At 38.0% G+C, this 15,276-nt stretch overlaps 1 protein-coding gene across 2 annotated transcripts in view; it reads right to left on the bottom strand.

Annotated features, from left to right (window-relative positions):
• LOC127870323 (ubiquitin carboxyl-terminal hydrolase 32-like) overlaps positions 1-15,276 on the bottom strand; it is a 92,209-nt gene that overhangs the window by 11,451 nt on the left and 65,482 nt on the right. For both annotated transcript variants that reach the window (XM_052412954.1, XM_052412962.1), the window contains exons 24-27: positions 7,247-7,421; positions 5,193-5,419; positions 4,613-4,803; positions 3,802-3,888 (exon numbers count right to left, since the gene is read on the bottom strand). In XM_052412954.1, the coding sequence (XP_052268914.1) occupies positions 3,802-3,888; positions 4,613-4,803; positions 5,193-5,419; positions 7,247-7,421 (680 nt within the window). The remainder of the gene's footprint in view (positions 1-3,801; positions 3,889-4,612; positions 4,804-5,192; positions 5,420-7,246; positions 7,422-15,276) is intronic.

Genomic DNA, 15,276 nt, shown 5'->3' with positions numbered 1-15,276 from the left:
ATCGGTGGCAGGCCTAACTGATGACTGTTGACCGGTGATCAATGACCGGACCGGAGCGGTGACCGGCCGGACCGGTGACCGGACCAGTGACATGACCGGACTGCTGACATGACCGGTGACCGGACCGGTGACCGGCCGGTCATATCATGACCGGTTACGTCACCGGACAAAGACCGTAGAATGGCGGCTGCCATGTGGTCTGACATTGATCCAGTCGTTCCATGATCAATGTCGCCGGTATGCATGGTGTGAGTCATAAGATCTGATGACGATCGACTGACAACAACACCATCTTGCCCGGTACCCAGTGACTGACAAGTGGAGTCAGCGGGTAATCAACGTCGGATGGAGGTTCGTTGCGTTTGCGGCTGATCGACGTCCTCCGGCGACCTGCTTTCGTCCATACGTCGTAAGCCCACAAATCGCAAACCGCACATTTGTTATTAATGTGCAACCGGTACATGCCAGGCAAGTATCGTGGGAATCCCACCTTGCCTTGATATGACCACAAGAACCTCTATCCTGTAAGTTCATTCTGAAATAAAAGAAACAGAAAGAACCTACAAAAGACAAATTAATAATTATAAATTCAAATAAAAATTTAAACCACAAAATGTAAACACAAAGAAAGCTGTCCAATTGACCGCAATTACTTATTGGGGAATAGGCACGAATTCCTCGTGGTTCACGTGCTCATGACGTCATGTACATGAGCGACGCTACAAACAAAGAAACCCAGCAAAAGCAGAAATATGACAATTACTGCAACAAAAAGTATAGAAATATAAACCGAATGATACAAATAAAAGATAAATAAACTTTATCCTTTTAAACTCCGACAAAAACACAGTGAAAAGAACACATAAGTCCTGAGCCTAAAATAGGCGTGCACATGGTTTTATCCGGAAAGGAAAGATGAGTTGTGGTTCTTGATTTCCTGTTAGGTTGCATTGTACTATGTTTAACCTGATTTGGATTCTTTATAGAGGTGGACGATTCCCAGCGCTTGAATATTTTCCGGATGAAATAACTCCCTTGGAAAGGGGTAAGCTAGAGATAACAGGTAACGTATTTATGATATTAAAATGCCCCGCCCACTGGAGGCCATGTTTTTTCACCGATCTAGACCATTTTCGAACTCGTCCAAGATATCAATAAAACCAATGTTTTGACCAACTGTCATGATGATTGGGCAAAAATTGTGACTTCTAGAGTGTTTACAAGGTTTCTCTAAGCCAAATAAGGAAAACTGACCCCCCCCCTGGCAGCCATGTTATTCAACTGACCGGAACCATTTTGGAACTCAACTCTCATACCAAGGAAACAAATGCTCTGACCAAATTTCATGAAAATTTGGCCAAAGATGTGACTTCTAGAGTGTTCACATGTTTTCACTATATTCTGACCAAATTTCATAAAGATTAGATGAAAACTGTGACCTCTATTGTCTACACAAGGTTTTTCTATTATTTGACCTTGTGACCTAGTTTTTGACCCCAGGTGACCCAAATACAATCCCAACCCAGATTTCATCAAGATAAACATTCTGATCAAATTTTATAAAGATTGGATGAAAACTGTTACCTCTATTGTCTACACAAGGTTTTTCTATTATTTGACCTTGTTACCTAGTTTTTGACCCCAGATGACCCAAATACAATCACAACCCAGATTTCATCAAGATAAACATTCTGACCAATTTTCATAAAGATTGGATGAAAACTGTGACCTCTATTGTCTATACAAGGTTTTTCTATTATTTGACCTAGTGACCTAGTTTTTGACCTAGTGACCTAGTTTTTGACCTCAGATGACCCAAATTCAATCCCAACCCAGATTTGATCAAGATAAACATTCTGACCAAATTTCATAAAGATTGGATGAAAACTGTGACCTCTACTGTCTACACAAACAAATTGTTGACGGTTTTTCTATTATTTGACCTAGTGACCTATTTATTTACCTCAGATGACCCAAATACAATCCCAACCCAGATTTCATCAAGATAAACATCCTGACCAAATTTCATAAAGATTGGATAAAACTGCGACCTCTATTGTCTACACAAGGTTTTTTCTATTATTTGACCTAGTTTTTGACCTAGTGACCTAGTTTTTGACCCCAGATGACCCAAATACAATCCCAACCCAGATTTCATCAAGATAAACATTCTGACCAAATTTCATAAAGATTGGATGAAAACTGTGACCTCTACTGTCTACACAATGTTTTTCTACTATTTGACCTAGTTTTTGACCTAGTGACCTAGTTTTTGACCCCAGATGACCCAAATACAATCCCAACCCAGATTTCATCAAGATAAACATTCTGACCACATTTCATAAAGATTGGATGAAAACTGTGACCTCTACTGTCTACACAAAGTTTTTCCATTATTTGACCTAGTTTTTGACCTAGTGACCTAGTTTTTGACCCCAGATGACCCAAATACAATCCCAACCCAGATTTCCTCAAGATAAACATTCTGACCAAATTTCATAAAGATTGGATGAAAACTGCGACCTCTACTGTCTACACAAGGTTTTTCTATTATTTTACCTATTATGTGACCCAGTTTTTGACCTAGTGACCTAGTTTTTGACCCCAGATGACCCAAATACAATCCCAACCCAGATTTCCTCAAGATAAACATTCTGACCAAATTTCATAAAGATTGGATGAAAACTGCGACCTCTACTGTCTACACAAGGTTTTTCTATTATTTTACCTATTATGTGACCCAGTTTTTGACCTAGTGACCTAGTTTTTGACCCCAGATGACCCAAATACAATCCCAACCCAAATTTTATCAAGATAAACATTCTGACCAAATTTCATAAAGATTGGATAAAACTGCGACCTCTATTGTCTACACAAGGTTTTTCTATTATTTGACCTAGTTTTTGACCTAGTGACCTAGTTTTTGACCCCAGATGACCCAAGTACAATCCCAACCCAGATTTCATCAAGATAAACATTCTGACCAAATTTCATAAAGATTGGATGAAAACTGTGACCTCTACTGTCTACACAATGTTTTTCTACTATTTGACCTAGTTTTTGACCTAGTGACCTAGGTTTTGACCCCAGATGACCCAAATACAATCCCAACCCAGATTTCATCAAGATAAACATTCTGACCACATTTCATAAAGATTGGATGAAAACTGTGACCTCTACTGTCTACACAAGGTTTTTCCATTATTTGACCTAGTTTTTGACCTAGTGACCTAGTTTTTGACCCCAGATGACCCAAATACAATCCCAACCCAGATTTCCTCAAGATAAACATTCTGACCAAATTTCATAAAGATTGGATGAAAACTGCGACCTCTACTGTCTACACAAGGTTTTTCTATTATTTTACCTATTATGTGACCCAGTTTTTGACCTAGTGACCTAGTTTTTGACCCCAGAAGACCCAAATACAATCCCAACCCAGATTTTATCAAGATAAACATTCTGACCAAATTTCATAAAGATTGGATGAAAACTGTGACCTCTACTGTCTACACAAACAAATTGTTGACGGACACACGCACGCATGCACACACGCACATATGGATGCCGGACATCACACGGTCACATAAGCTCACCATGTCACTTCGTGACAGGTGAGCTAAAAATACAAAAATGTGTTTGCTTGTTTATTTTTGTTTACTGTTACCAATACATCGTAAATGTACAGTTAACACTTATTAGAATCAAACTGAAAGAGGGAAAGAGAAAACAATAATAACCAGCAGTCATAATATCAGTTTATTGGACTTATTCTGTCTGATGTTTCTATGACAACCGTACCTGTACCAGGGACACCAGGCACATGTGAAACCGTCCTTCTGTACGACCTTCAGTGTGAACGGGTATTCATAGCCCAGGCTATCATCACTGCAATTGTGAACCAGCAGGGTATAAGGAGAAAACGACTGGGAATATTATTACGTTTATTTTGAAGATAAAAATGTAAATGTAAAGTTTCATTTCAAGGAATGTGTTCATAATGAGTAATTAATTGTAAAGCTCTAGATTAATATTTACATTTTTTAACAGACTGATATCATACTGAAATTGATATAAATCATTCACTTCTCAAGATATTTCATATAACAATAGCACCCCATAACGGGTGCCACGCTCGGCTGCGGGTGCAGTTTTGAATAAATGAAAGCTTGTCAGATTTTTTTTTTTTTTTTAGAGGTCACAGTGACCTTGACCTTTGACCTAGTGACCCAAAAAATGGTGTGCATGTAGAACTTATCAAGGTGCAGCTACATATGAAGTTTCAAAGTTGTAGGTTGAAGCACTTTGATTTTAGAGCCAATGTTCAAAACATTGACAAAATGTTTAGGTTTTAGCACTACGCGGACGACACTACATGACACGACGAGCTGGCTATGACAATACCTCGGTTTTCTCCGAAAACAGCCCAGCAAAAAATTGGTGGGTACGTTGCCTAAACATTAAAATCTCCATGCACAATCAAACAGACTGAATCAAAACTTGCTGCAAAGGCTGAAATACTGATATGAGTTCTTTCTCTTATGAGCTAAGTTATAAGGAAATGTAATAGGCATGAAAAATGCCTAAATGAACCATGACAGAAGTCCCATACCAGTCTAAAGCATGATTGGACAGCCTGGCCTCTGATGGTGGGAGGGGACTGACAATGCGTGCAACCTGATGCCAAATGAAGCCGTATAGCTCCTGATTGGTGGACTTCTCATCGCATGGCAGAATGATGGGCGTACCAAACAGGCTGGGACGGGTCTTCTGTGTGGACAGGAAGTACAGGTCCATCAATGTCTGAAACAAACAACAGAAGCTTCATAGAATTTTCTCTAATGAAGGTAAACAAATGATAAAAGTTCAACGTAAAGTTTACAAATATGCATGCAAATATGAAAACATTCCACTCGTATTATATCTACGTATGATTTTAGAAAACACTGACGATCTGAAATATATACCACAAGCTCTTTTTTTCAACAAATCCTGCAAGCTCCTTAATTCACTTACGAATACAACTAAATAAAACCAGCACATTGGTGTAATTTGAACAGATAACAAGACAATGAGCCCAAGATGCATACATCTCTATACACCTCCCTAAGGAAGCATCACAATCACTGCCTCAAACATAACATATTGACCACATCACCACCAACAATCACTAAACCTCACACTATAATTACCATTTTCCTATGGACGGCTATGACGAAGCCATTGAACACGTCCCCGACAGACTTGGGCAGGTGGGACTCTGTGCTGGAGCTGCCATTGATGCTGATGTTGAGGCTGGTGCTGCTGTTGTTGCGAGAGTGACTAGGAGTGCTGGATGGAGAGCCATTGAGAAGCTCTCCATTGAGGGACAACGGCTCCTTCTGCAGCCGCAATATGGTGCCGTTTGCAATTGGCTTCTCTGAAATAAATATAAAGGTTACTATATATTTTTTCTTAAGTTATTTAGTATTTAATAAAAGTAAGATTTAATTCAAAGAGATATAATACCAATCAAAAAAAACTTAGAACAAATAATGAAATTTTGATTTGAATAAAATAAAGATTAAATCAATAACGCCTTATAAAAAAAAAATTAACAGCTATGAACAAAAACTGAAATCTTTCCAACTCTATTTATCTGAGAATATAAGTAGATACAGTGTTTAACTATTTGGTATTGAGGGTTTAGTAAACAAGAGGGCCATGATGGCCCTGAATCGCTCACCTGACTAACCAAATACAATCCTAACCCAGATTTCATCAAGATAAACATTCTGACCAAATTTCATAAAGATGAAAACTGTTACCTCTATTGTCTACACAAGGTTTTTCTATGATATGACCTAGTGACCCAGTTTTTAACCCCATGGGGACCCAAATACAATCCCAACCCAGATTTCATCAAGATAAACATTCTGATCAAATTTGATAAAGATTGGATGAAAACTTATACCTCTATTGTCTACACAAGGTTTTCCTATTAATTGACCTTGTGACCTAGTTTTTGACCCAAGATGACCCAAATACAATCCCAACCAAGATTTCATCAAGATAAACATTCTGACCAAATTTCATAAAGATTGGATGAAAACTGTGACCTCTATTGTCTATACAAGGTTTTTCTATTATCTGACCTAGTGACCAAGTTTTTGACCTAGTGACCTAGTTTTTGACCCCAGATGACCCAAATTCAATCCCAACCCAGATTTCATCAAGATAAATATTCTGACCAAATTTCATAAAGATTGGATGAAAACTAAGACCTCTACTGTCTACACAAACAAATTGTTGACGGTTTTTCTATTATTTGACCTAGTGACCTAGTTTTTGACCTCAGATGACCCAAATACAATCCCAACCCAGATTTTATCAAGATAAACATTCTGACCAAATTTCATGAAGATTGGATGAAAACTGCGACCTCTATTGTCTACACAAGGTTTTTCTATTATTTGACCTAGTTTTTGACCTAGTGACCTAGTTGTTCACCCCCAGATGACCAAAATACAATCCCAACCCAGATTTTAACAAGATAAACAATCTGACCAAATTTCATAAAGATTGGATGAAAACTGTGACCTCTACTGTCTACACTATGTTTTTCTATTATTTGACCTAGTTTTTGACCTAGTGACCTAGTTTTTGACCCTAGATGACCCAAATACAATCCCAACCCAGATTTCATCAAGAAAAACATTCTGACCAAATTTCATAAAGATTGGATGAAAACTGCCACCTCTATTGTCTACACAAGGTTTTTCTATTATTTGACCTATTATGTGACCCAGTTTTTGACCTAGTGACCTAGTTTTTGACCCCCAGATGACCCAAATACAATCCCAACCCAGATTTTATCAAGATAAACATTCTGACCAAATTTCATAAAGATTGGATGAAAACTGTGACCTCTACTGTCTACACAAACAAATAGTTGAGGGACACACGCACGCACGCACACACGCACATACGGACGCCGGACATCACACGGTCACATAAGCTCACCATGTCACTCCGTGACAGGTGAGCTAAAAACTATTGTATCTTTTATAGCAATCTTAAATAAATATATCTGTTTCAAGCAAAGTTACAAAATAAACATCAAATACTATAATGTCTATTAAAATCAAACATTACCAAACCCTTGTAAACTTTAAGTCTCACTTAAAACAAGTTCCATTTGAGCCTAAAACAAAGCTTTACACAAGAAGTATGCAACTGCAAAGATGTTCACCAATGTTACACCTACTTGGTGAGGCAGTGGACGTGACTCCCCTCTGGATCTCACTCAGACCCACACAGGATTTTTTCTCTGCAAGCTCCTCATCCTGAGAGATAGGCTCAATCTTCTCCTCTGAACACAGCTCATAGGCGTAAAGCGTGCCAACAAGGTTACGAATCTTTTGATTGTCCTGCGGAAGAGTCTGAAATGGAAAATGAGAGAGGAATGAAGAATGTTAGAAAATTTAGTTTTATTTAGTTTCTATTCCCCTACCGCTCCATGTCTAATGAAGAAACATCTGAGTTCACTTTCTGGCCCTTGGTGATACATCAAAGACGCGTACAATAGTGGGAATCCAACTGTGAACCCACAATTACTACGTTAGGTATTTGAAAAACCCAATACTGCACTTGACAATAACTTATTCAGCTATAATTTTTTTATTTAAATTAAAATGTTACCTTCGCCCTGGACCAAGGGACCTGTTCCTTGCATCAACACATAGATTCATAATGTATATCATACCTGACAAATGATGACAAAATGATTTGATGATTTATAAAGCTATTTCAGAAAAAGAATCCTATTGTAACAATAGCTTTGTCAAAAACATGACTAAAATGCCATCACATTGCTTTGTCACAGGCATGGCAGCGATGCCCATGGCTAGGTTCAAGAACACAGTACTCAGGTTCCATTGCTAAGTTCAAGAATACATTGCTCAGGTTTCATGGCTAAGTTCAAGAACACATTACTCAGGTTCCATGGCCAAGTTCAAAAACACATTACTCAGGTTCCATGGCTAGGTTCAAGAACACATTACTCAGGTTCCATGTTAAGTTCAAGAACACATTACTCAGGTTCCATGGCTATGTTCAAGAACACATTACTAAGGTTCCATGGCTAGGTTCCAGAACACATTACTAAGGTTCCATGGCTAAGTTCAAGAACACATTACTCAGGTTACATGGCCAAGTTCAAGAACATATTACTCAGTTTCCATGGCTAGGTTCAAGAACGCATTACTCAGGTTCCATGGCTAAGTTCAAGAATGCATTAATCAGGTTCCATGGCTGAGTTCAGAACACATTATTCAGGTTCCATGGCTTAGTTCAAGAACACATAACTCAGGTTCCATGGATGAGTTTAGAACACATTATTAAGGTTCCATGGCTAAATTCAAGAACATATTACTCAGGTTCCATGGCTGAGTTCAAGAACACATTTCTCAGGTTCCATGGCTGAGTTCAGAACACATTACTCTGGTTCCATTGCTAAGTTCAAGAAAACATTACTCAGGTTCCATGGCTAAGTTCAAGAACACACTACTCAGGTTCCATGGCTAAGTTCAAGAACACATTACTCAGGTTCAATGGCCTAGTTCAAGAACACATTACTCAGGTTCCATGGCTAAGTTCAAGAACACATTATTCAGGTTCCATGGCTAAGTTCAAGAACAAATAACTCAGGTCCCATGGCTAAGTGCAAGAACACATTACACATGTCCCATGGCTAAGTTCAAGAAAACATTACTCAGGTTCCATTGCTAAGTTCAAGAACACATTACTCAGGTTTAAGTGGATAATTTCAGGTGGTTTCAACATGCAATATTGATTGGGGAAACTCTCTTAGTCAAAGCCGATGACAAAAGTACACATTAACAGACTGGCCAAAAGGGTCCTTTATACGGCACAATTCCTATTCTTGAGAGAATTATACAAACAATTGTCAAAATTAAAATATTGTGCCCTGAACCTTTATTCATGATCATACAAACACTTATTTGAATACAAAATAAAGGTTATTAATTAAGTGACAATAATCAATGTTTCAATCACATGATCAACCAATGGAGCAATCATAAACTTTTCTTGATTAATATTTGGGTGCTTGTTATACATGGTTGCGAGTTATACATGCTTAAGTAAGGTATCAATGGGACAAATGTTCTGACCAGCTTTATGACAAATGGGCAGAGTGACCTTGTTTTTTGTCCCACTTACCCAGTTTTGAACGTGGTCAAGATCTTTTTTGGACAATAAATGCAGCCACAAGGCAAATGTCAATGACTCACAACAATGGACGGACAAAAGGCACTTCACAGAAGAGCTAGTAATATCTGCACTTAGCTATGATTTCAAATAGTCACACAATATTTTGCTTAACAGGCAGGAATGTTTCCATTTGTGTGGTAATATTAACACAATTACAAAATATTAATTTACTAAATCAGGTTAAGCATTTTATTACATATGCCTTATTTTTGAAAGAGAATCTTACAGGTGTCACATAATTATTGATATATTTTATACCAGTGAGCTTAACAACCTTATTAATAAGGCCAAAGTTAGGTTTACTTAAGTTATACACCAAGTACATAAGATAAGGACTATGGTAGTCTGCTTCCTTCAACCTTTCCCACTCAGAAGCAAAGTGAAAATGGCTATGTGCAAACAGCATAAAACCAGAACAGCCTGCGGGTAACTCACAGTCTGTTCAGGTTTTATGCTGTTTGCTGCTCATTAGTATATGAGGGTTTGAAATGAAGCCTTTAAAGCTTGAATCTAGTAAAAAAAGGTCTTAAATTACATATAACTTTCTCAGGGACTACAAATGCGTGAAAAAGTGGTAAAGGGTTAAAAAAGAAACAACAATATTAGAATAATAAGTCAGAATAATCTGAAGACGAGACATTCAGCACAGACAAAAATCTGTCACTATTATGCAACAATGTCTTATTTTCCAACAACAACATCAGCACACAGTTCCTTTCCTGGTCTATCACAGAATTACAAAAACAGGCATTGATAACCAGTTAAAGCCATATGGTCAGGTCTACCCAAGGTGAAGTTAATCAGGCCCTCCACTTCAAAAAAGCCATGCACTATGATAGTAGCTGCTGGAGACCCATTCCCAATATGGTCAATTATCATCCAGTGAGTGACATTATGACATTATTACACTTTCTAGTTTCTATGTTGCTCAAAACCTCAGATTACCTTATCAAAGGATGTCCACTGGCTGATGGAGGCACTGAATGGTGTTTATTTTAGAAAGGCTAGTGAAATTTTATTATTAAAGCTAAGTCTCTAAGATCTTTGATCAACTAAGTGTTTTATTTGAAGTCAACACAAAAAACTACTGTTTCCACTACATATGTCTTAATGTCCATGTTGATTTAAGCACGTCTTCACAGTCAATGTTGCTTTAAATTAGTCAATAGTAACATGATGAAATTGTCTGGTGCAATATAAAGAAGTGAAACTCCAGCTGCTGGAGCAGTATTGCATTCTCATTATAAACAATTAGTTGTTCCTTTATTTAAGGCAAGTGACCAATTGCCAAATCAGTACGAAACAGCACAATCCATAACAACATAAACATATATAAGAATAAAGCTGGGGTCACCGCCTTGGAACGGTCAATGCAAAGCATTTGGGGTTTAAAACCGGTTTTAGAGCGCTCAACCTCACACTTGGCCCAGCAATATTAATGATACATATAAGTGTAAACAAGGGCTGTTTGAAAAACACGCATGCCCCCCTAATGGGCTGTCAGTTGTAGTGGCAGCCATTGTGTGAATACGTTAGAAACCATTTTACTGCATCATCTGCCAGTCATGATCAATGTACCTATGAAGTGTCATGATCCAATGCCTAAGCGTTCTTGAGTTATCATCTGGAAACAATTTGACTGTTTTTAGTCACTGTGACCTTGACCTTTGACCTAGTGACCCGAAAATCAATAGGGGTCATCTGCCAGTCGTGATCTATGTACCCATGAAGTTTCAAGATCCTAGGCCTAAGCGTTCTTGAGTTATCCCGAAACCATTTCACTGTTTCGAGTCACTGTGACCTTGACATTTGACCTAGTGACCTGAAAATCAATAGGGGTCATCTGCCAGTCATGATCAATGTACCTATGAAGTAACATAATACTAGACCTAAGCATTCTTGAGTTATCATCCGCAAACCATTTTACTGTTTCGAGTCACAGTGACCTTGACCTTTGACCTAGTGGCCTGAAAATCAAGAGGGGTCATCTGCCAGTCATGATCAATGTACCTATGAAGTTTCATGATCCTAGGCCTAAGCGTTCTTGAGTTATCATCCGCAAACCATTTTACTGTTTCGAGTCACTGTGACCTTGACCTTTGACCTAGTGACCTGAAAATCAATAGGGGTCATCTGCCAGCCATGATCAATGTACCTATGAAGTTTCATTATCCTAGGCCTAAGCGTTCTTTAGTTATCATCCGGAAACCATTTTACTGTTTCGAGTCACTGTGACCTTGACCTTTGACCTAGTGACCTGAAAATCAATAGGGGTCATCTGCCAGATATGATAAATGTACCTATGAAGTTTCATTATCCTAGTCCTAAGTGTTCTTGAGTTATCATCCGGAAACCATTAGGTGGACGGACCGACGGACAGACCGACATGTGCAAAACAATATAATCCCTCTTCTTCGAAGGGGGGCATAATTAAATTTAACCTCATAGCATTGCAACTCAAATTAAACAATAATAAACATTATGTTGTGAAGTTCAATAAAGTCAAATTAAATCGAAGGCAAAACAAGATTTGTTCGCAAATTAATAAAAATCTGGTAATGTAATAAGTTATTCATTAACTCTAATGAGGCCTAATGTACCAGACAATACATACACAGATTAAGTACAAAACAAGACTATTGCCAAGCAATATAAGTCCCCTACTGGTTCCACCTTTGTCAGAAATTCCACCATTTTCAGATTTTTATATATAAATTTGTTGCCATAGCAACCAGAATTTTTGACGTAGGAACAAAATGAAATGACGTGCATAATGTCTATATTGCCATCTATCCATGTTTCAAGTTTCAGGAAAAAATATTAAGAACTTTAAAAGTTATCGCAGGATCCAGAAAAGTGTGACAGACTGACTGACTGACTGACAGACGGAGCAAAAACCATAAGTCCCCTCCGGTGAAACCGGTAGGGTACTAAAAATCTATTGTATTCGTAGGATGTCTACAACCCTGTCACTCACTGCAGCCATGGTATTTAAATAGTGTGGAAACATGAAACAACTAAAATGAATTCCCTTTGCCTTTTAATAATTAGAGATTGTCATGTGAAAGAGTCATTGAAAGCAGCCACTGCACTCAAAGACATTCATTTCTGACTGATGCTGTGCAGAGCTAAAGGCTACACCAGACATTCATTTCATCTTTGAATACAATGATTGTTAAACACTAAAAACCATGGAATTTACAATGGAAAGTGCACTTAATCCTTCTGGGAATCATCAGCTAGTCTGAACTTACAAAACCGTGAGGTGGACTATAGTGAACTTTTAAAATAAGAACACTGGTTTGTCATATGATTGACAATACATAAACAATATAAAATGCAAATAGTGTTTTGTTAAAAATGTTCAAGAAGCATATTGTAACGCTTCTTTATCTTCATTAAAAATTACAAAAGTGGACATTTTAGACAATTTGTTAACAATGGCAACAACATACAATGTAACATATCAAGTAAAGATCCCCAGTGAAAACTTCACAGATTACGGCTCTATCGACTTAAGCGACGAATGTTTTAATGTCGACTGCATCTGGGATAGAGAGCGCAGGAATCGTCTCTCGATATTACGACCTTTGACGCTGATTTTATCTTTGATCAGTTTCATCGGAATAATTGGTAACATTTTCGTCATAATTGTTTTCTCACAAACAGTACAAAAGCGCACATCAACCTATCTGGTTTTACTCTTGGGCATTACAGACCTTATTGCTTGTTCAATAGTCATCCCAGGGACATTGCTGAAGGAATGGCTTGTTAAATTCAAGTTGGATCTAATTTGCAAAGTGTGGGAACTTTTACGAAACAGTGACATCATCTCCTCAGCCATGACACTGGCAGCCATTGCCTTTGACAGGTTTCTCCTCGTGTATCGCAACAACAAACAAAATGGCAGTAAGCATGTAACCATAGTGATGCTGCTGGTTACCTTGGTGACCAGTTTTGGGCTGGGAGTGATGCCCATGCTAGGTATGGGGACATACATGGAGTCCTTTCAGGGGCTGGTAAACATACAGGTCTGCATGCCTAACAACCTGCAGATCTCTAGCAACAGCTTGCAAATCTACTGGCAGATAGTAACGGGTCTGTTCAGTCTGCTGATTCTCACCATTATAATACTGTACATGCTGATTTTCTTTATGGTCTACAAACATTCTACTGGAACGGGTAGAAACGGAACAGTTGGAAACAACCTTTCAGTTTCTGGTGCTTATAAAGGGAAAATGGCATCAATCTTGCTTTTTGTTGGGTTTTCGAGGAGCGACAGACAAATAACCGTTAAGAAACAGACAGTCAATCAGGAAAGGTCCAATAAAAGACATTCCATTATTCCGCAGAAGTTATCAAACATCTTCAAGGCCAAGAAGTCAAGGTCCAAAACTGAAGTTATCAAGATCAATATCATTGGCAACTCTTCTGCCTCTACTGACAGTGCAGTTGCCAGGGATCCTAACAGTGAGCCCAGACCTGGGCCGAGCGGAATCAGTCCAGCAGAGTTAAGCTGTAAACTGACCAATAACCTCGCTACAGGCCTGAAGCCTCACAATCAAAGCCTTTCAGTGCCAATTTCAACCAATCAAAAGCAAGCACTGATACGGAACAGATCGGCGCACATAAAAACGACAAAAGTCCTGTGCATGATCACTACAGTGTACTTCATAGCATTTCTGCCCATGTTTCTTATTACACATGGGGTGATGGACAGGAATGAAATTATGTTCTACTTGTATTTCATAAACAATGCTGCCAATCCCATCATTTATTCCTTCATGAACAACAAATTTCGACAAGATGTTAAGAAAATGTTCAGATGTAACGCTAACAGAGTTGTGCCTAATTAGATCACATTTAAACAAAAAAGAAACATCATTCTGTAATGTTCCTGATTATAGCGACATAAAATTTAATATATTTATTTTTCAAGCCATTGTTGTTGAAAGTCTTTGCATTAATTGTTGTGTGTTCAATTGATTCGTGTCACACTATCATAACTAACACTTGTTTTACAATAAGACAAGACAAGACGGGAAAAACTAATTGGACTGTTAGTTGCAAAACTCATCTATAGCTGGTATATCATCAAGCCTATTAAATGTTACACTAGGCAGAAGGGACAATTCAGGTAATTGACAAATTTTTGTTCCACCATATATTAACTCTCTAAAACAAGTATCATAATAGACAAAAAAACATACAAAATGATTTTCTTGATTTCAGGCAATTAGAAATTGACAAATTTAACATCCAGATAGAACAAGAGATGTGTTTGTCAGAAACACAATGCCCCCTATTGCGCCGCTTTGAAATAAAATTTCAATATATCATTTGGCAGGTTTAGAAATTATCTCCTTTTTAAAGCTTATTACTTCCCTTGGATTGTATTTTTTGACTTTTGACCTTGAAGGATGACCTTGACCTTTCACCACTCAAAATGTGCAGCTTCATGAGATAAACATGCATGCCAAATATCAAGTTGCTATCTTCAATATTGCAAAAGTTATGGCCAATGTTAAAGTTTTCGGACAGATGCACAGACTGACAGACGGACTGACGCCAGTTCAACTGCTATATGCCACCCTACCGGGGGCATAAAAATGCTAATTGACAAACAGCTATTTCCAGAAAGTAATTAAATTAATCACAATAATCCAATTAGGATCACAATGACTTATTGAATTATAGAGCGGACACTATGCTTAATCCTTGAAATGCACTAAGTGACCCCGTGACCTAGTTTTTGACCCGGCATGACCCATATTTGAACCTGACCTAGATATTGTCTTGATACAACTTATGACCAAGTTTGGTAATGATCAGATGAAAACTACTTCAATTAGAGAGCGGACACCATGCTAAATCCTTGAAATGCACTAAATGACCCTGTGACCTAGTTTTTGACCCGACATGACCCATATTCAAACTTGACCTAGATATTGTCTAGATACAACTTCTATCCAAGTTTGGTAAAGATCGGATGAAAATTATTTT

Source organism: Dreissena polymorpha, chromosome 1 (assembly GCF_020536995.1).
Source record: "Dreissena polymorpha isolate Duluth1 chromosome 1, UMN_Dpol_1.0, whole genome shotgun sequence".
Taxonomy (NCBI): Eukaryota; Metazoa; Mollusca; class Bivalvia; order Myida; family Dreissenidae; genus Dreissena; species Dreissena polymorpha.
This window is presented reverse-complemented; position numbering and strand designations above follow the sequence as displayed.